The sequence below is a fragment of the Delphinus delphis genome, chromosome 6, assembly GCF_949987515.2.
Source record: "Delphinus delphis chromosome 6, mDelDel1.2, whole genome shotgun sequence".
Classification (NCBI taxonomy): Eukaryota; Metazoa; Chordata; class Mammalia; order Artiodactyla; family Delphinidae; genus Delphinus; species Delphinus delphis.
In genome coordinates, this window is record NC_082688.1 from 4,390,461 (window position 1) to 4,412,069 (window position 21,609).

A 21,609-nucleotide genomic window follows, 5' to 3' on the forward strand; every position below is an offset into this window, starting at 1 on the left:
CGGGCCAGGCCCTCGGAGGAGCTCTCTGTTAAATGGGGTAACAGGAGACCCGCTTCCTGGGGCCCCCCTAAGGGCTGAGGGAGTGGGGACCCCACAGCACGTGGCTATGCAAATGCCCCATAAACACTGGTAATGAGGGATGGCGCTGCTCTTCACGGTTAGCCCGGAGCGAGGACTCCCTGCCCCCTCCTCCCTGACACCCTCTGGGCCTTCTCTCCTGCCCTGGGGACAAGAAGGGGAAGAGGCCAGCGGAAGGATGCTCATCTCAGGTGTCCAGCAGGATGAAGGTGTGCTAGAGGTTCTTGACGACAAAGCCTGGCGCTTAGGAGCTTGGTAACAAGGGTGTGCCTGTGTGTGCATATGTGTGTGTGCGCATGTGTGCCCACGTGTGCATGCGTGCCTGTTTCTGTGTGCACACCTTTGTAGGGAGTGCATGTGTGTGCATGTGTGTGCGTGATGGGATCCACAGCTCCTGAGGTCGAAGGCTAGGGGAGACCATGGCCTCACTGGTCCGAGGGGGCAGTGGGCGGGGGGGGGGGGGGTCCCGGGTGCAGCGGCCGCTCTGTGTACGCACACGCATTGGGAGAGCCGTGGGGCAGTGGCAGGTAGGAGCCAGCCCGCCAGGACCGTGTGCGGAAGCTCCTCTTGCACTTGCCGCAGTCGGGGCCTGTGGTGTTGTGTTCACACTCGCACTGCAGGCTGCCCTCGCGCACGGAGCACAGGTTGGCGTGCAGGTTGCACTTGCACCTGGGGGGACACGGAGGGGGCAAGGCGTCAGTGAGCGTGTGGGCGGGCTGTTCCAGCTCTCTGGAGGGGCTTGGAGGGTGGCCTGGAAAGGACTCTTGAGGCCATCTGTCCAACCTGCCACGACTCTCCTTCGGGACAAATGCTCCCGGATTCAACATTTTGAGTCCTTCCCCAGCATGAGGTGTCCCTGGCTCCTACCACTCGGTGAGGGGGGTGGGGGGCGTGATGAGATGCCCTTGTCCCAGGTGCTGAATTTTTAGTAACGCAGCTTCTGGTCACCTTTGCTCTCAACCATGGAGGGTTGACAGGTAGCAAGAGTTACCTGTCCCTGGTTGTGGAGACGTGGACCTGGCCCCAGGCTGTACCTCTGCTCTCAGCCGCGGCCCACACCCATGCCCTTGAGGGCAGAAAGAAATCCCAACTCCCCAAACCCTGTCAATTCATCCACACATGTATTATTCATTCATTCATTCAAATATTTATAGGCAACTCATCATTCTGAAACCAGTAAATAAAGGGAAAGAATCAAGCATTTGTCTCGCCCGTCCTATAAAAAGGGTACCTCCAGGTAACCAGTAGTTGATGAGGGGATGTTTCTTTTTATAGAAGCATTCCAGCTGATAACTGAAGAAGGAAGGACAGAATTTGAAAGTCACCACGTAGCATCCCCTACCGAACGGATAGCTCTTGGCACAGAGCATCGATAGAGAGAGACAACCAAAGAAAAAGTCTCATCAAGGCAAATTGAACTTGAATCTGATCAACGCTCTGGATCCAGCTACAAATTTATAGGAAATACAGAGGACAGAGAAACATACTAAACACCACCAGGGGGACGCAAGCAGCAAAACCCAGAAGTGATGATATAGTTTATAGGACGGATGAATTGCAAGGGGCAAAACTTGAAATGGAGGGAGGAGGGACCCAGATCAGGAGAAACCTCAAAGGCAAAGCAATCGAGTGCAGATCGTGGACCTCATCTGGATCTCGGTCAGACAACCTCTAAACTCAGATAAACAATGTATATTCGTGAGACAACTGGAAATGTGAACACTGACTACATCTGGCGATACTAAATTAATGTTTATTAAGTGCAATGATGGTACTGTGGTTACCTTTTTAGAAGCTCTTGCCTTTAGGGACATACACGAGTATTTACAGAGGAAAGTATCTGATGTCTGGGATCTGCTTCGGAAGAACACAGAAAGGGAAAACATGGGCAGAGATACAGACGAAACAAGAAAGGCTATGAGTGAATTGCTGAACTTGGGTGAACTTGGTTCATCATAGTAGATTCTATTTTCGTGTGCATGTTGGAAACCGTCCACAAGAAAAAGTTAGAGAGACAGAGTGCTCCCTATTCTCATATGGGAAGATTTCCAAGATATATTGTCAATATTTGTAAAAAGCCAATTGCAGAATAATGTGTTTGGTAGGATTTTCTTTTTATTAAAATACACAAAGAAAAATGTGTATAGGGCACCTGTTATGTGCCAGGCTCCGAGCTGGGAATGGTGAGTATAATGGTCGACAAAGCAGATGCGGTCCCTGCTCTGATGGAGGATAGGGTCCAGCGGGGAGACGATCAAAAGATCAGTGATTGGGGGAGGGACGGGAAGGATGAACAGGTGGCGCCCAGGGGATTTTCAGGGCAGCAAAGTGATTCTGTACGTGACACTGTCACGGCGGACACACGGCGTTCACATTTGTCAAAGCCCATAGAAGCACAGAGCAGCAAGGCAGAGCCCTAGTGTCAACCGTGGACTTGAGTTGACGACACTGTATCAATGCTGGTTCATCAACTATAACAAACGCATCACACTAATGCAAGATGTTAATAACAGGTGGAACTGGGTGGGGAACCCGGGTGTCAGGAACTCTTTGCATGATCTGCTCAATTTTCTGTAAACCTAAACCCTAAAATTTAATATAGACTTAATTTAAAAATAATAATCATGCAAATCTTTCATTAGTGCCAATTGTTATAGGTGCCCACGTGTTCTACAAAGGAGAGGGGATCATGGGTGGGTCTTAACTTAGTCTGGGGGCAGCAGGATAGGCTTCCAGGAAGAACAATTTAACATCGAGAGTTACTCAGGCAAGGAGGGGAGAACCTTCTGGAAGGAGACAAGAGCACTGGGGAAGACCCTAGGGCCGAGAAGAGCTCAACCTGTAAGGTGTAAGATGAGGTAAGTGGGAAGAGGAGGCCAGACCGTGGTTCGGAGGCTGGGTTGTGTTCTGCAAGCCATTGGAAGGTTGGAGGTGTCCCGCTCTGGCTCTTATTTTATGTATCACTGCGGTCGCCTCATGGAGGATGCCTTGTCAGGGGGACCAGAGCCAGGGTATGGAGAGCGGGGAGGAAGCTGTGCCTGGCTGGCAGCAGAGGACAGTGGCGTGGACCAGGGCGGAGGCGCCTACGTCCCACCAGTGACGCCCGGCGTGTGCAACATTTCCCCTCGCTGGATCTCATCGTCTCAAAGATTGTTCCCCGAATGCTAAACCAGCATTTCTTCTCCAGCTCGTAATTTCCCCCTTCTCTTCATACCCCACCTTCCCCTGAGGGACACTCCTCCCGGACAGAGCGTCTCCCCTTAGCCTCTGCTTATTCACACGATGAATATTTAACTCCCTGCATCTTCCCGCTTCATAAATCAGTCCTGCCTCCCCTCCTGCCTTCTCTGACTCCATCTGACTGGAGCACTGCTGTGAGGCCGGCCTTCCCGGGCAAGGATCCCAAATGGGGAGAACTGGTTGCCAGGTTCCCAGCAGCCCTGCAGCTTGGAGTTAACCTGCTGCCTGCTGGCTTCAGAAGTGCCGGGGCTGCCTTCCTTCTCATAGCTTCTCTCTGCCCTCATATCATCTTGAGGAATGGTTACAGGAAATTGGGCACCTCCATGCTATGGAGTATTATAAAGCCATTAAATATTATGTTGTCAAAGGCTACTTCAAGCCTTGGGGAATGTTCCAGATAGAAATGAAAAGACCATACGCTGGTACTATTGTCACCTTCATTTTACAGACGAGGAAATGGAGGCTCAGAGAGGTTAAGTATCTTGCCCAGAGTCACAGGGCTGTCCAAAACTGTGACTGAAACCAGAACGCAGAGATATCCAACTCCGGAGTCCAAGAGGCTAACGTGGCTTAGAATATGGATTGTAAAAATGTAAGATACAAAACTGTAGGTATTATAGTGTTATGGACTGAATTGTGTCCCCCCCACCAAATTCACATGTTGAAGCCCTAACGCCCCAGTGCAACTGTATTTGGAGAGAGACCCCTTAGAGAGGTAATTAAAGTTCAAGGAGGTCAGAAGGGTGGGGCCCTAATCCCCTAGGGTTGGTGCCCTTACAAGAGGAGGAAGAGACCCCAGAGCTCTCTCTCCACCATGTGAGGACACAGTGAGAAATTGGCCATCTGCAAGCCAGAAAGAGGGGTCTCACCAGAAACCAACCCTGGTAGCATCTTGATCTTGGACTTCTAACTTCCAAAATTGTGAGAAAATAAAGAAATGTCTGTTGTTAAAGCTCCCCAGTCTGTGGCACTCCATTATGGCAGCCCAAGCAGACTAGTACATGCAGCTTCTGATTATGTTTAAGTACATATATCCATACCCGAAACACCAGTAGACAATACATCTAGGTATTCCTGTACTTGTCCTGAGGGAGGGGTGGGATTATAAATGATTATAGTTATTATTTCTATTTCCTTCTTTGTCACTTTGCACGTTTCCTGCATTCTCTATAGTGAGCAGGTGTTACTTATTATAAGTAGATAACAAATGGTTTTTGAAAACTGGAAGTCAGGCCAGGCGGGGAAGGAGGCTGGTTCTTGAGCTCACACAGGCCTTTCCTCTCAGGAGGAGAAGCAGGTCCGTCAGGGTCCTGTTTGGGAAACCGTCACTCCATGTTACACACCACGCACTGTTCGTGACTCTCAAGTCCCAGGTTCAAGGAGGTTTTCTGAACTCTCTGGAATAGAATTCTGATGTAGAGTGAAGGCCCTGTCCAAGGAAATTAGCCAGTGCTAAGTCTGTGCTATTTTAACTCCATCTTCCCTGGACACTTAGCCCTGTCAAGGTTTTACTGCAGCACAAAGCTGAAACAAACAGAGCATGAGAAAGCCTGTTCACTCTTTCCCTGGAGTTCCAATCGATTACCACATATGTACTGTGAGCCTACTATGTGCTCAGCTCTGGGAAAGGCACAGAGAGGGCTGGGCAGGCACCCGCTGGCACTGGGGACCCTTCTTCCTGGGAACACTAGACCCCAAGGATGGTCCATGGCAAAGAAAGGTTCTGTGTTTAAACCTTATTGGTCAACACATATGATGCTCTCCTAATGCCCTCACATTCTGCTCCCTGACTGCCACCCTCCACCCAGGGTCCCAGTGCACATTAGCATATTAAAGGCTCTGACAAGTCCTGCAGGAAAGAAACCTGCTGACTTTGTCTAACAAAAGTTTGTTTGCAAAACAAACCTTCTGGTATTTGACCTCAGAAGGTTTTAATTTTTTTCATCTGAATTCCTATTTACCATACCACTGAGCTAGCTGGAGAGGAACACCCCAGCTGGGTGGAACCAGGAATGTACCCCATGCCTCTGGCGCGAGGATCAGATATTTTCAGATATCAGCTACAGAAAACAAAGATTGCCATCTCAACTTTGGGTGTTAACACTGACCTTGGCTTGTTAAAAATTTGTAAAAGGGCAGCTGACTCTGAGTAGCGTGTTATAATGATGATGGTAGAGGGAGTCACAGAATGTGAGAGCTCGACAGGTCTGGCGGGGGCTCGGGGTACAGCCGGGGAGAAGCCTGCCCAAGGTCGTGCAGTTTAGAGGTTACTCTGGATCCAAGTCCAGACTTCCTTCCCTGACCCTGGCTCTGCCCCACCCCGTGCTGGCCAGCCCCGCCCACCATCTTCATCTCCCAGAGGGTGTCTTGGCTTCCCTGCCCTCCCCGGTTGAGCCCTGGAATGAGCACTGTGCCTCCTCTATCGGGGAGAGAAGAAGTTCCCTGCTGGGCAGGGCTGCCAGGAGGAGCCCACACAGTGTGGGGGAAGCCTCGCCAGGGCTGGCACAGAAACAGAACCCAGTCAATGGAACCGCTTCTCAGACTTCCTGACTTTTGCAGGGAGCGCATTGCAGGGAGTAATGCGCTGTGTGTGTTGGGGGGGGGCTTCACCTTTCTGGCTCTCTCTTTGTGTCCCTCTATGTCTCTCCATGTCTCTGTGTCCCTTCCCATCTCTGTCCAGCATGTGTTCTGATCCCGCTTTCCTCTAGACCTCTGCGCAATGCAGTTCCCTCCGCTTGGATCGAGCTGCCAGGCTCCGCCCCTTTCTCCTAAAGCTAACACCTAGTGGGCGTGTCAGGTTCAAGGCCAAATATCACTTCTGCAGGGAGGACCTCCCATCAGCCCCTGCTATACCTTCCCTCGTCCCAATGCTCATTGCAATAAGCATCATCTCCCAAAGTGGAGCATCCGACATGACTGGGGGAGATGCGGGTTAGAACTATAAAAGAGTTTAATCGATTTTGTTTATTTTTGATTACACAGTATTTTTTTTTTTAAGTGACAGACTCACCAAGCCTGGGAATCTCAAAAATGTTATTTGGCCAAAGGTCAAAGTTTAACAGCATATTATTTGAAGAAATTATTAAGTAAATAAATAAATCATGTGCAATATCCTTACGCAACCTCACGCCATAAACAAAAGTGAACTCAAAATGGATCAAAAGGGGCTTCCCTGGTGGCGCGGTGGTTGGGAGTCCGCCTGCCGATGCAGGGGACGCGGGTTCGTGCCCCCGTCCGGGAAGATCCCACATGCCGCGGAGCGGCTGGGCCCGTGAGCCATGGCCGCTGAGCCTGCGCGTCCGGAGCCTGTGCTCCGCAACGGGAGAGGCCACAACAGTGAGAGGCCCGCGTACCGCAAAAAAAAAAAAAAAAAAAAAAGGATCAAAAACCTATATGTAAGAGCTAAAACTAGATAACTCTGAAAAGGAAACACAGGGGTAAATCTTCATGACTTTGGATTAAACAGTGATTTCTTACACATGACACTAAAAGTACAAGTAACAGAAGAAAAAATAGATACATTGGACTTCATCAAAATTAAATACTTTTGTGTTTCAGAGGACGCCATCAGGAAAGTGAACAGATAACCCACAGAATGGGAGAAAAATCTTCTCTCTGGTGAGAGACTTATATCTAAGAACATATAATGAACCCTTACAACTCAATAATAAAAAAACAACTCAATTTTTCAAATGAGGAAAGGATTTGAATAGGTATTTCTTCCAAGAAGATACACAAATGGCCAACAAGCACATGCTCACATCACTAACCATCACAGAAATGCAAGCAAATTACAAGGTTACCATCTCACATCCTTCGAATGGCTAGTGTCAAAACCACAGATAATAACAAGAAAATGATTGTGAGAATCTGGAGGAAATGGAAGCCGTGTACACTGCCGGTGGGGATGTAAAGTGTTGTGAGTGACTTTGGAAAACTTTCCTCAAAAGTGAAACTGACTCACCATATGACCCAGCAATTCCCCTCCCAAGTATATACCCAAGAGAAACGAAAACACATCTGCACAAAAACATGTACATGAATGTTCACTGCAGTGTTATTCATAATAGTCACAAGGTAGAAACAACTCATATGTCCATCCACAGAAAAACCAAATGTGGTGTATATACACCATGGAATATTGTTCACCCATAAAAAGGAACAAAGCACGACACCTGCTACAGCGTGGGTGAACCTGGAAGACATCCTGCTACACGAAGGAGCCAGACACAAAAGGCCACATATTGTATGATTCCACTGATATGAGATGCCCAGAACAGACAGAAAGTAGACTCGTGGTTGCCAGGGGCTGGGGAGAGGGGAGAATGGGAGTGACCGCTAGATGGTACAGGGTTTCTTTTTGGGGAAACGAAAATGCCCTAAAGTTGACCATAGGGATGGCAGTGGCACCTACCTCATGGTTGTCCTAAGGAGCAACTGAGACATGGCCCTGAAGACATGCATGTAAGCGCTGGGCAAACGCTAGTGTCCTGTTGGTTTTCTCATTTCTTATCTTTATGAGTGTCTAGAGACGGGGTCCTGAGAGCTTTCTTTGAACAAATGTGTCGGTTCTTCACAAGAACCTCATGAAAGGTTTATTGCTATTATCTCTATTTTACAGACAAGGAAATGAGGCACAGAGAAGTTCAGCAAGAGGCCCAAGGCCACACAGCTGGTGAGCCCCACTTTAAGAAGGGGGTGGCGGCCTGGGGTCCTCCAGTGCTGGCTCTCACACAGACATAGGCTCAGAGAAATCCAACCTGCCCACAGTTCCCCCAAAGGACACAGTCATGTCCTTTCCTCCCCGCCCTCAGGCTGCTGTCCTGAGGTTTCCCTTCCCTATTCCAGAAGGCCCTCGGGAGATGAAATTAAAATAAATAAGCAAGCATATATAAATATAGAGCACTCATAGGTGGACAGGTGACGTGCATTATTAACTGAATCCTTGTGAAAACCCAGAAGGCATCACTCTTCCCATTTTACAGGTAAGGATATAAGATTGTAGTAGGTCAAGTGTCACGAACTCACCCCCAGGTCTCTGGGTGGAAGAGGCTGGATTTGAACCCAGAACTGTCGGGTGCCAGACTTGGATTTCATCACCATATTCTATTGGCCTGTCTCTCCCGGCACTTGCCTTATGTTGATTCCACTTGGATAATGAAGGCCAGTGGGGAGGGGCCACCGGACAGATACTCCCCCAAGCCCACTACCAATCCCGAGGCCCTGCCTCAGCCTAGGAAATGCAGGAGAAAGACGCTCCCTTTCCTAACTTTCTTTCTAACGCCAACTGCAGCCTGCGTCTAGACGCAGGTGGATGGTCCAGACTCCTGGCTCTGCCGCTGGCCCGAGTATTTCTGCATCCACGCGATCAATTTTCCTAGGGAATTACTTTCTGAATTTGACCTTTGAGAACCATCAATCTCACCAGAAAGCCATCATCTGAGCCGCCTGACCCCGCTACACAGCACTTTTCGGCTCATCTATCAGGGAACGTTATTTAATAATGAGAGAGGGACAGGGCAAGGCTGGCCAGCAGTCCACTCCCAGCCCATCAGGATCTGCTGCCTGCCCCATCACAGAATCCCAGGGCTTTGACCCTTCGGATGGCAGCAGGAGTGGCTCCGTAAGAAGGGGGGGTAACGGAGGAACAGAGACACTGAGTCAGTAGCCAGAGTCAGAGCAGATTCCCTGCTCCTGATCTGCCTGGGTGACCTCGAGCGAGTCACTTCTCCGGATCTCAGACCTTTCGCTTGCAGTTTGGAAGGGTTGAACTACATCTTAGCTTTTCAACTTTTCTACTTAGTTGTTCATGGGTGCCTAATACACTGTTTGGCACGCAGTGGGCTCTCAGTCGATAGCGGCTGAATGAACGGAGGAGGAAAGGAAGGGAGGGAGGAGACGATGCGCAGAGGCTCTTTGCACAGCATCTGGCACGGATGAGGCTTAACGGCTCAGTGAAAGCCAGGCAGCATCGTGGCTGGAGCAGTGTGGCGGCAGGTGACCGCAGGGTCTTAGTCTCCGGGTCCATAAATCGGGGGACTTGACGGTTTCCACGGGACAGGGCTATTGAGAGGATGAAGATGGGCTGGTCCATGGGGCGTGCTCAGCACAGGGTCGGGCACGTAGGGAGCCCCCCATAAATACCAGCTGCTTTGCCATTGCTAATAGCCAACAAGTGACATCAGTGGGAATCTGGGGGGATTCCCAGGAACAAAGATTGTCCTTATTCGGCAGCCCCCGGGTGCCCAGCCCCGAGGAGCAGGTCCCCTTATCCATGCTGTCCTGCCAACACCCTACTCCAGAGCCCCCCCCCCGCTGAGATCAGCTGGCCTTTTCTCCAGGCCCCTTGGGACGCGCCCACTGTCCTCTGAGAGTCACTTCCATGAAGGGCCTCCTGTCACTACAATTGCCAGATTTAGCAAATAAAAATATAGCATGCCTGGTTAACTTTGAATTTCAGGTAGACACTGAATCATTTTTTAGTATAAGTACAGGCGTGTCTCGGAGATATTGCGGGTTCAGTTCCAGACCAATAAAGCAAATATCGCAATAAAGTGAACCACATGAATTATTCTGGTTTTCCAGTGCATATAAAAGTTACGTTTACACTATACTGTAGTCTATTAAGTGTGCAATAGTATTATGTCTAAAAAAATGTACCTACCTTGACTAAAAAAATATTATATTGCGAAAAATGTTAACCATCAACTGAGCCTTTGGTGAGTTGCAGCAGTAACATCACAGATCACTGTTCACCACAACCAATGTAATAATAATGAAAGAAAGTTTGAAGTAGTGCGAGAATTACCAACATGCGACACAGAGACCTGAACTGAGCAAACGCTGTTGGAAAAACAGCACCGACAGACTTGCTCGATACAGCATTGCCACAAACCTTCAATTTATAAAAAAACACATTATCTGCGAAGTTCAATAAAGTGAGAGCAATAAAACAAGGTTTGCCTGTATGTCCCATGAAATATCTGGGACACACGCTTACACTAAAAACATTGTTTGTGGCTCACCGGAAATTCGGATTTAGCTGGTATCCTGCGATTTACCCGGCAGCCCTACCTGTCACCCCTGCTCAGGCACATGGTGAGCCATGGCCCTCTGGCCCGACCCCTGACCCCTCTCAAGGCCTGGCCTGGGTGTCCCCACCCACCCATCAGAAGCTGGCTGGGCTGCCTTCTCCTCTAAGTCGCTAAGTTTCTTTTTCTCTAGTTGATGAGTCCCTAACGAGCCCCAGGGGACCATGACGGAGGCAGGACTGAGCCTCACCTGCACGGGAAGGCCACCCCAGACAACCCGAGTTCTCAGGGAAATGTGCCCTGCTCCTGCCAGGAGGAGACTGACACGCTGACTTCACCCCCTCCTGTCCACCTGCCGGGCCCGGCCGGGGGCCTGACAGCCGCGCGAAGCACGAAGCAGTCGTCGGACGGCAGGGGCACCAGCCCGTACCAGGCGCCAGCGTGCCCTGCCCCGCAGGGAGGGGCGGGCAGCGCCTGGGCCCTGCCGGCGGGAGTGCCATCTGGACACGGGCCTGGCACCAGTGCGCCACGAAAATCAAAATCGTGAGCCGGGCCCTCCCCTCCTCAGGGTGAGAGAAGCGGGGTGTTTGGAGCGCCTCCCAGACAGGAGGGTGGAGGAATGTAGGTCAACTCCTGGCTGCCGGAAAGAGTGATGTCATCGGCTCCTGGGGGAAAGATGGGGAAGTGGTAAGTTTAGGCGAGCGAGAGAGCCGGGTGCCGGAGCCGGGCAGGGAGGAGGGGGCCGGGGCTGGTTCCCCTCAATGGTCAAACTTGCCAGGATTTCAGGGCAGTCACAGGGACCCCTCGGTGAGCACAGGTGGGGCGCTCGGGAGAGCCCAGGACCCCAGGCGGTCTTGGTAATTGATCGCCTCTTCCTGGCGTCTCCCCCACTTCTTTCACCACTTGTCCAAACAGCATTGCGTGTGCAGCCTTCTGGGAGCGGACGGGTGTATTTCTGACACCTTGAAGGTCAGAGTCGCTTGAAACAAGTTTCTATTTGAAAGCCTCCAGCAGCGCCTTCCCATTTCTCTTGTCAGAGAGAGCATTTATTTCTGGGGAAAGACTGTTCTTTTGTTTGGGGAAAAACAGTTCAGTGGGCTGCTGGGTTTATAGGGAAGCGAACCCCGAGCCTATGCTGGCCTGGAGATGCCAGCACGTGAGGGTGGACACATGAGGGAGAAGGCTGACCTCGAGAAGGGCACTTCCCTTGTGGAGGGGCTCATGCATCTGGGGCTGGAGGCCTGGACTCCAGGGAGGAAGGATGCAGTCATGAGAGGGGGCTGGGGGCTCACGACAGAGGTGGTCCAGGGGCTGCCCCTCCCAGGCAGCCGGTGGCCACGGCCAATGGCTGGGTCTCCGGGTCAGTGCTGGCTAATGGCCATCCTTTGAAGTGTTCTCTTTGTACGTGATCATTCTCCTGGGCTCGCCCCAGCCTGTGAGTCCACGTGCGAAGGATCACCGTGGCCTGGGGGTGTTAGATCTTCTTTGGGGGATTAAGGGAGAGACCGTGTCTTTGGCTGGTACACAGCAGCGTGGAGAGATTGGCAGCCTTCAAGGAAGCAAGCAATGGTCAGGAGAACCTCTCCTGATCCCAGAGAGGCTGGATCAAGAGGTGACCAGCAATGAGAAGGCCATAGCTGGGGATCTCGCTAAGGGAAGCCTATAAAATATTGGACTCATAGCTAATTAGTGGAATGGGGGCAGGGCTAGGGTACTAGTGGAAAGAGGGCTCCTGGATGCTGGAGAATCTGAACCGTCTGGGTCAAAAGGCTTCAAGTCAAGCCCTGAGACCCCGAGAAGAGGGGACACTGAAAGCCGAGCCGCGGGTGTGCAAGGCCTCGGCCACCTGGCGTGACCTGGCTCTCTCAGGGTCACGTGGATGAACGCCAGCTGCTGCATCTCCTGGAACGCAGTCAGGCTGGCAGCTGAGTTCATCGCCAAATCAGATTTGGGCTTCTGTGCGAAGTCCTTTTATATTAAGTACTTTAACATACATCACCTCCTCCAGTCTATTGATAAATCCTATTACCCATTATGAAGCCAGAGGCAGCTTCCCAGCCAACAGGAGAGAGGCTGATGGAGGGGTGCTGGGGGGCTCGGGCGTGTGGCTTGGGGGAGACACGGTGGGTATGACCAGGCTGGTTGACTAAACCAAGCTCACCTCCTCCCCTGTGGGAGGGCTCAACACCCTGGAGGGAAGGGCCAGGCCTGGGTCGGGGGGAGAGGGGGGAAATGTGAGGCGTGCTGGGCGTGATGGTGGAGGGCCAGCCCGTTGGTTTTGTCTACCCACCTCCTGGCTCCCGGATTCCAGACCCCTTCTCCTCCGAAAGAGTTACGAATATTAAGACCCATTTGTTCATGAACGAATGAGCGAATCATTTCAACGAATGCACAGCATTCCTGCCTGGTTCTCAGTGCTGTGGCCTCACAGGGTCAAGAGCACAGACCCAGACCCTGTCCTCTCACAGCTCAGAGCCCAGGGTGGGGAAGGGGGAGCGCGGCTGGGTACAGGAGTGTGCGTGCAGCCACGCACCTGTGACAATGCAGTGGGATTGCTGTGCTCTTTGACGGCCAGAGGAGGGGAGGCAAGGGCTGGCCGCCCGGATCTCCAGCCTGCGGGGACCCCGGAGAGGCGCCCTGCGAGCCAAGCCCTGAGGAATGAGGCGTTTGCCAGACAGGAGGGGCGGACGGGGTGCGTTGTGCTGCAGGCAGGAGGAGCAGCCCTGAGGCGAGTCAGAGGGCCCCAGCTCCGGGCGGGGGGCTGGCCTGTGAGGACTCAGGGCCCAGGCTGCCCAGCGAGGCGAGAGGAAGGATGTGTGGTCCACGGGAACGGAGTTTCTAAGGTCAATGGGAAGCCACTGAAGGGTGTTGTTCAGGGCAGTGACGTGACTGGGTTTGGGTTTGGGGAAAAACCTTCACGTGGAAGGGGCAAGGCTGAAGGGGGCAAGCCCAGTCCCCTCCCCAAACAAAATCCTGATGCCCCTCTCCGTGGGGCAGGGGTAGTGATGGGGTCCATGTAGGAAACTGCTCAGGCTGACAGAGTGGGATGGGAGAGGTGGGTAGGAATCCAGAGGTGGTCACACCGGTCAGAATGGCCATCATGAAAAAGTCTGCAAATAACAAATGCTGGAGAAGGTGTGGAGAAAATGGAACCCCCCCTACACTGTTGGTGGGAATGTAAGTTGGTGCTGCTACTATGGAGAACAGTATGGAGGTTCCTCAGAAACTAAAAACAGAATTACCATATGATCCAGCAATCGAACTGCTGGGTATATATCCAGACGAAACTCTAATTCAAAAAGCTACACGCGCCCCTATGTTCATAGCAGCACTATTCACAATAGCCAAGACACGGAACAACGTAAATGTCTATTGACAGAGGAATGGGTAAAGAAGATGTGGTGCGTACATACAATGGAAAACTACTCAGCCGTAAAAAAGAATGAAATAATGCCATTTGCAGCAACACGGATGGACCTAGAGATTGTCATACTAAGGGAAGTAAGTCAGACAGAGAAAGACAAATACTATGTGATATCACTTATATGTGGAATCTAAAACATGACACAAATGAACCTAACTATGAAACAGAAACAGATTCACAGACGTACAGAACAGACTTGTGGTTGCCAAGGGGGAGAGGGTTGGGGGAGGGGTGGAGTGAGAGGTTGGGGTCAGCAGATGTAAGCTTTTATATATAGAATGGATAAACAACAAGGCCCTCCTGTATAGCACAAGGAACTATATTCGATACGATATAGTTATCCTATGATTAAACTATAATGGGAAAGAATATATAAAAAAGAATGTATATATATATATATATATATATATGTATAACTGAGTCACTTTGCTGTACACCAGAAATTAACACAACATTGCAAATCGACTATACTTCAATTTAAAAAAAGATATTTTAAAAAAAGGAATCCAGAGGTGGGCATTTCCCCACAGAGTGGAAAGAGGCAACTCCAAATGGGGGAGAGGCACCCGGACTCCCCGAGGCCAGGGCAGCCCAGACGAGGCCCCTCGTCGACCCTGGGCTTCTGCAGAAGGCTCGGCTCGTCCTGCGGGTCAGCCTCTGTGCCCTGGGCTGCGTGAAGGCGGTGGAGTGTGTGATGTGTGTGTGTGACCGCTGCTTGTGGAAGTGGATTCACGCGTGCAGGTGGGGCAGGTACGTGTGTACATATAAGGGAGCACCTGTAAATCTAAAACGTGCTGAGGGACTTCCCTGGTGGTCCAGTGGTTAAGACTCCGTGCTCCCAATGCAGGGGGCCCGGGTTCAATCCCTGGTCAGGGAACTATATTCCGCATGCCGCAATGAAGATCCCGCGTGCCGCGACTAAGACCCGACGTGACCAAATAAATAAATTAATTAAAAATAAATAAATAAAACATGCTTGATAGGGGCAGCGTGCCAGCAAGCCTTCAAAATGACCCACTCTGGGCTCCCCCTGTTGTGGGGTAGAGAAGCGGCCCAGCCAGGGCAGGAGCCCCCACTCCAGCCCTGTCTGTCCTGCCCATGCCTCATTAGCCTCAGTTACAGCTAATAAGGTCCCTCCAATCCCCAAGCTGGGGGCGGGGCAGAGAGCCAGACAGGAGCGGAGATCCAGGGATTCAACTTGGCTGGAGAGGGTCCCCCAGGTGAGCCATGCACCCGTGGAAATGGGGTTTTGTTCAGGTAACTAAATACTGACTCCTTGCAAATAACAAGGGCTCCCATTTCGCAAGCACCTACTGCACGTCAGGCCTTGAGCTGACCTACAAGTGCTCAGACAGTCCTCCAAACAGTAGGATCCCATTTCACAGATGGGGAAACTGAGGCTCGGGAAAATTGAAGAGACTTGCTCTGGACCATAAACTAGCAAATGAAAGAGTCTGAATTCAAACGCAGTCTTCTCTTTGACACCAAGATGTGCCACTATCGACTCAGTACAAAGAGACCTCGGAGCCCCGAGGATGGCTGCCTTCGGTTGCCGGGACGATATGGGGTCTTTAGAAGTGTAAGATGCGGGGTTTCTGGCCGAAATATTGTCTGTCAGCCCGCACCTGTTCTCCTCTCCTTGTACATCATGGAAGCCCGCCCCCCCCACCCCACCCCCATCCTCTCAGGCCCTCTGCCCCTCGCTGATGGCTTTCTCCAGCAGTTTCCCCTGCTGTTCCTTTCTGTTTTCTCTGCATCATCACCAGAACCCCAGGGTGCTGCGGTCCCTCCCTCTTTTCAGGAAGAACCCTTTCCTTCCCTCAAACTCCCCACCAGCTTGTACTCCATTTCCCTGCTCCCTCTCATGATCAAACCTCTGGAAAGCCTTATCGACACCACGTTTGGTTTTTTTACCCCTCATTCATCCTTTTAAAATCTTCTGCATTCACCCTGGAATCCACCCAAGATGGGCTTTGTCCCCGACTCCCCCAAATCTGCCCTCCCAAGGTCACCTTTGACCTCCACGTTGCTAAGTCCACGGACCCACCTGGCCGTCCTCTGTCTGGACCCCTCAGTGGCACTGGACACTGATGCCCATGCCCCCTGGACATGCTCCACCCGCTGGGCTTTGGGGCACCATCCTTCCCGATTTTCTCCCCTCTATGGCTCCTTGCCCTCCATGTGCTGCCTTCACCGTCCAACTTCCCAGGGCTCCATCCCAGGCCAGCCCTCACCTTCCTCCTTGTTCTCAGAGCCTCACACGCTCCCATGGCGTCGGGGGTCATCTCTAAGCCCAGGACTGGGTTGCCTGCCCTTCAGACTTGGACGTCCAAATGCTCCCATGCCTCAAGGGCACCTCACAGCAACAGGTCAAAACAGAACTCTGGGGCTTCCCTGGTGGCGCAGTGGTTGAGAGTACGCCTGCCGACGCAGGGGACGCGGGTTCGTGCCCCGGTCCGGAAGGATCCCACGTGCCGCGGAGCGGCTGGGCCCGTGAGCCATGGCCGCTGAGCCTGCGCGTCCGGAGCCTGTGCTCCACAACGGGAGAGGCCACAACACTGAGAGGCCCACGTACCGCAAAAAAATAATAATAATAAATAAAATAAAATTTAAAAAAACCAGAACTCTTCCTCTGGGGTCACAGCCACTTGGGAAAACCGTTCTGCAGTTTCTTATAAAGTTAAACACACATTTATCATATGACCCTACAATCCCACACCCGGGGATTCACTCAAGAGAAATGAAAGCTTATGTTCATACCCAAACCTTTACACGAATTTTCAGAGCTGCTCTATTCATAGCTGCCCCAAACTGGAAGCAACTGAAATTCCCTTCTCTGAGCGAATGTGTTAGGGAACCGTTGATTGAAACCGCTCACCTTGGCCCGGCATGACGATGACCGCTTCCCTGAGTTGTCTCACAACAGGAGGTCCCGATAAGGAACCCGGTGCTGCCGCCAAAAACTAGCCAGAAGAATTTGGGAGGGGCCCAAAAGGGGAAGGAGACGCCAGCCCATAATATGTCCTACCAACCTCCCAGAAACCCTCGCGCTGGAATCCATCTTGGCTGAGAGATGCGCGCGCCACCAGGAAGGACCCTGAGTCAGAAAAAATATGGGTGAAGCAAGATGATTGGCCAGATACAACCCGGAAACTCACCTCATCACCATAAACCCCGAGTCTGCGAGTCACGTGGCAGAGCAGGTCTCCTGGGCTCCCTTACTCTGCTGCTCTCCGTCCGGGCGCCCCTTCCCAATAAAGTCTCCTGCTTTGTCAGCACGTGCGTCTCCTCGGACGATTCATTGCCAAGTGTTAGACAAGAGCCCACTTGGGCCCTGGAAGGGGTCCCCCTTCCTGCAACAATGGACGGAACTGCAGTGCTGGGGGCAGGATGCTCCCCGGCAATAAAAAGGACCATGCTTGATGGCAACAACACAAGCACCTTGAGGGCCCTGTGCTGAGCGAAGGAAGCCTCTCACATGCTGTGCGACTCCATTTACAAGACGTTTTCAAACAGACAAAGCTGTAGTGACAGAGATCAGTGTTTGCTGAGGACGGGGTGGGGGTGGGGGGGGCGGGAGAGGAGGGTGTGGCTACAAGGGGGCAGCTCGAGGGAGCTCTCTGGGGAGATGGACTGTTCTGTGTCTTGATTGTGCTGGTGGTCCTATGAATCTACGTGGGTTAAAATTCATAGAACTGCACCCCCAAAGGTCAATTTTACTGGATGATAATATACAAAACAAAATGTAAACATATTCAAAAATTTCTTCCAGAAACTTCTTCCTCCCCCGGCTGTCCCCACTTCACTAGGTACAATCTCCATCCACCCAGGGTCTCCAGCCAGAACCCGGGGCTCCCCTGGATGCCTCCTACCAGCCACTCGGTCAACTCCATCCCCAGGCAGCCCTCGGCTCCCATCTCCAGAACCCAGTCCAGGCTGTGCTTTGTCTTGGCGGAAACTGCCTGGTCTCCCTCCAACTGCCCCTCCCAACTCAAGCGGCCGGCCAAGCATCAGAAATCAGAGAGCGTGACCTCCCCGTCTAAAATCCTGCAATGGCTTTCCCTGAACTTAGAACAAAACCAACTCCCTCCCGAGGCTGCAGGGCTAGCACCACCTGGCCCTGTCCCCTCTGCTCTCACGGCGCTCACACACTCTAGCCACGTCATATTAAGCTCTTAGAAGGCATCACCCGTGAGTTGAAGGCAGGGCCTTTGCACCTGCGGTTCCCCTGCCGGAAACGCACCTCCGCCTGCTCTGGCTCCCCCTTCCGCCTGCAAAGCTTCTTCCTCGGGGGGCTTGCCCCACCACCTGGGGCCTGGTGTCAGGTCGCCCCTCCCAGCCACCCTCCCTGTAGCCCCCTCGGTTTGTCACCTTCCCAGCACCTTGAGTCACCTGTGGTGGTTTGTTTTGTTTATTCCCATCTCCCTACTAGACCGTAAGCCCCGTGGGGCTCTTGGATCTGAAGCACCTGGCTGTGCTGGACACACAGTAGGTACCTGTTATGGATCGAATTGTGTCCCCCAAAAAGATAGATTGAAGTTCTATCTATCCTGGTGCCTGTGACTGTGACCTGATATGGAAACAGGGTCTTTGCAGATGTGATTAGGATATAAATTAAGGGGCTTCCCTGGTGGCGCAGTGGTTGAGAGTCCGCCTGCTGATAGAGGGGACACGGGTTCGTGCCCCGGTCCGGGAGGATGCCGCGTGCCGCGGAGCGGCTGGGCCCGTGAGCCATGGCCGCTGAGCCTGCGCGTCCGGAGCCTGTGCTCCGCAACGGGAGAGGCCACGGCAGTGAGAGGCCTGCGTACCGCAAAAAAAAAAAAAAAAAAAAAGATATAAATTAAGATGAAGTGATACTGGAGTAGGGTGAGCCCTGAGTCCAGTACGACTGCTGTCCTTCTAAGAAGAAGAGATATGGGGAGAACACTCTATCGAGACAGAGGCACAGAGAGAAGACGGCCACGAGAAGACAGACGAAGGCATGGGATGACGCATCTACAGCCAGGGGATGCCAAAGATGCTGGCTTCCCCCAGCAGCTCGGAGAACGGATTCTCCCTGACAGGTTTTGGAAAGAGCATGGCCCTGCCACCACCTTGATTTCAGACTTCAAGCCCCCAGAACTGTAAGGCAATACATTTCTGTTGTTTTAAGCCCACCTGATCTGTGGTACTTGGTGATGGCAGCCCTAGGAGACTAACTAATACAAGTGCCCTTTAAAAATATCCATTGAGTGAATTAATACGACAGTGACAAAACTCTCAGAAGGAAATCCTCCCCACTCAGCGAGAGAAAGGGGGGCGCTCGTTCTCCCCAGCACTGTTGGAAGGCATTACTGTCAGGGATTCCATCCCTAACTCACCCACTGGGACCCCATATCTTCTGAGACCCCAGCCAAACCCAGGACCCCCCTGCTGCCCCCTCCCACCAGGGCTGGGGCCACACCTGGTAGGTGAGCAGCCCAGAGGTACCCAAAGGAGCCTGGACAAATGCCCCATGGGTCCCCCTGCCACACTTGGCAGTGGACACCCCCCCATATCCTCAGCACAGCTCTGCCCCCGCCCCAGTCCTCAGCAGACGACAGTATGGTGCGTGTCCCATCTTTGGTGGGAGGGGGTGGTTCAGGAAGATTGGCAGGTTCGGTTAAAGGGTGTAAACTGCGCCTAACAAAATCTCTGTCCTTAATGAGCTGGGAACATACATGTTGGGTTGAAAAAATAAAAAATAGAACACGAAACTGACTCTCCAAACGTTTGGGGATCACGGACCCCTTTGGCAATGGAATGAAAACGAAGGCCCTCACTTGGGCCGACCTCACACCCACACGATGCTTAGCATGTATTTCCGGGAGTCCAGGACCATTAAGGCCCACTCTCCTGAAAGCACGGGCCCCGTAGAAGGAACTCCAGGCTGATCACTCCCTGGGATCCTGGTGTTTTATTGACACAGTGGTGACCCTAGCACTTACTGCATGTTTACCACGGCCTGGCCACGGCTCTGAGCCTCTTCACGGGTTGTCTGATTTAAACTCCATGGTTATGGGACTTCCCTGGTGGTGCAGTGGTTGAGAATGCACTTGCCAATGCAGGGGACGTGGGTTCGAGCCCTGGTCCGGGAAGATCCCACGTGCCGTGGAGCAGCTAAGCTCGTGAGCCACAGCTACTGAGTCTGTGCTCTAGAGCCCGTGAGCCACAACTACTGAGCCTGCATGCCACAACTACTGAAGCCCGTGCGCCTAGAGCCCGTGCTCCGCAGCAAGAGAAGCCACTGCAGTGAGAAGCCTGCACACCACAACGAAGAGTAGCCCCTGCTCGCCGCAACTAGAGAAAGCCCGTGCACAGCAACGAAGACCCAATGCAGCTAAAAATGAAACAAACAAACAAACTCCATGGTTATTATCTCCATTTTATGGAGGTGGGAAAGGAGCCACAGACAAGTTAAGAAACTTGCCCTGGGTCACACCTGAGCCAGGATTTGCACCTGGACAGTCTGACATGGAAGCCATCCACCTATTTCTTTTTCTCTTGTGTGTGTGTGTGTGTGTGTGTGTGTATGTGTGTGTGTGTGTGTGTGTGTGTGTGTGTGTTAAAATATACATAACATAAAACTTACTATTTTGCCATTTTAAAGTGGATAGTTCAGTGACATTAAGTACATTCACGTTATTGTGCAACTACCATCAATATCCTTTTCTAGGGACTTCCCTGGTGGTCTAGTGGTTAGGACTCAGTGCTTTCACCACCGTGGCCAGGGGTCAATCCCTAGTCGGGGAACTAAGATCCTGCAAGCTGTGCAGCACAGCCAAAAATAAAATAAAATTAACAAACAAACAAATAAATGCAATTACCTTTAAAAGATATCCTTTTTCATGGGGAGGGGGAAGGGTGAGCTGTGACAAAGTGAGAGAGCGGCATGGACATATATACACTACCAAACATAAAATAGATAGCTAGTGGGAAGCAGCCGCATAGCACGGGGAGATCAGCTCGGTGCTTTGTGACCACCTAGAGGGGTGGGATAGGGAGGGTGGGAGGGAGGGAGACGCAAGAGGGAAGAGATATGGGAACATATGTATATGCATAACTGATTCACTCTGTTATAGAGCAGAAACCAACACACCATTGTAAAGCAATTATACCCCAATAAAGATGTTTAAATAAATAAATGATTTTGATCCGTTAAAAAAAAAAAATCCTTTCCAGAACACTTACATCACCCCAAACAGAAACTTTATACCCTCTAAGTAACTCTCCATTCCCCCCTCCCTCCAGCCCCTGGCAACCTTATCCTATTTTCCATCTCTATGAACTTGCCTATTCCTGGTGCCTTACCTATGTGGACTCACACAGTATTTGTCCTTCTGTGTCTGGTTTATATCATCCATGTTGTAGCAGGTGTCAGGATTTCCTTCCTTTTCAAGGCTGAATAATATTCCATGGTATGTAGAGACCACATTTTGTTACTCCATCATCAGTTGATGGACACTTGGGTTATTTCCACCTTTCCACTATGCAAGTAATGCTGCTAGGAACATGGGTGCACAAATATCTATTCAAGTCTCTGCTTTCAGTTCTTTTGGGTGTATAACCCGGAGTGGAACTGCTGGATCATATGGGAATTCTATGTTTAATTTTTTGAGGAACCAAAACACTGTTTTCCACAGCCACTGCGCCATTTTACATTCCTACCAATAGTGCACGTGGGTTTGTATTTGTCCACATCCTTGCCAACACTCGTTGTTTTCTGTTTTTCTGACGGTAGTGATCCTAAGGGGGCACCTCCATCTATTTCTTAACCTCCAAGCCTCAGTTTCCTCATCTGCATACTGGGGACAAGGA

The 21,609-nt window shown here is 51.5% G+C and overlaps 1 protein-coding gene across 3 annotated transcripts in view; it reads right to left on the minus strand.

Annotated features, from left to right (window-relative positions):
• Positions 1 to 21,609, minus strand: part of NTNG2 (netrin G2) — a 74,846-nt gene that overhangs the window by 14,276 nt on the left and 38,961 nt on the right. For all 3 annotated transcript variants that reach the window (XM_060013907.1, XM_060013906.1, XM_060013905.1), the window contains exon 4: positions 575 to 747. In XM_060013907.1, coding sequence (XP_059869890.1) covers positions 575 to 747 — 173 coding nt within the window. The remainder of the gene's footprint in view (positions 1 to 574; positions 748 to 21,609) is intronic.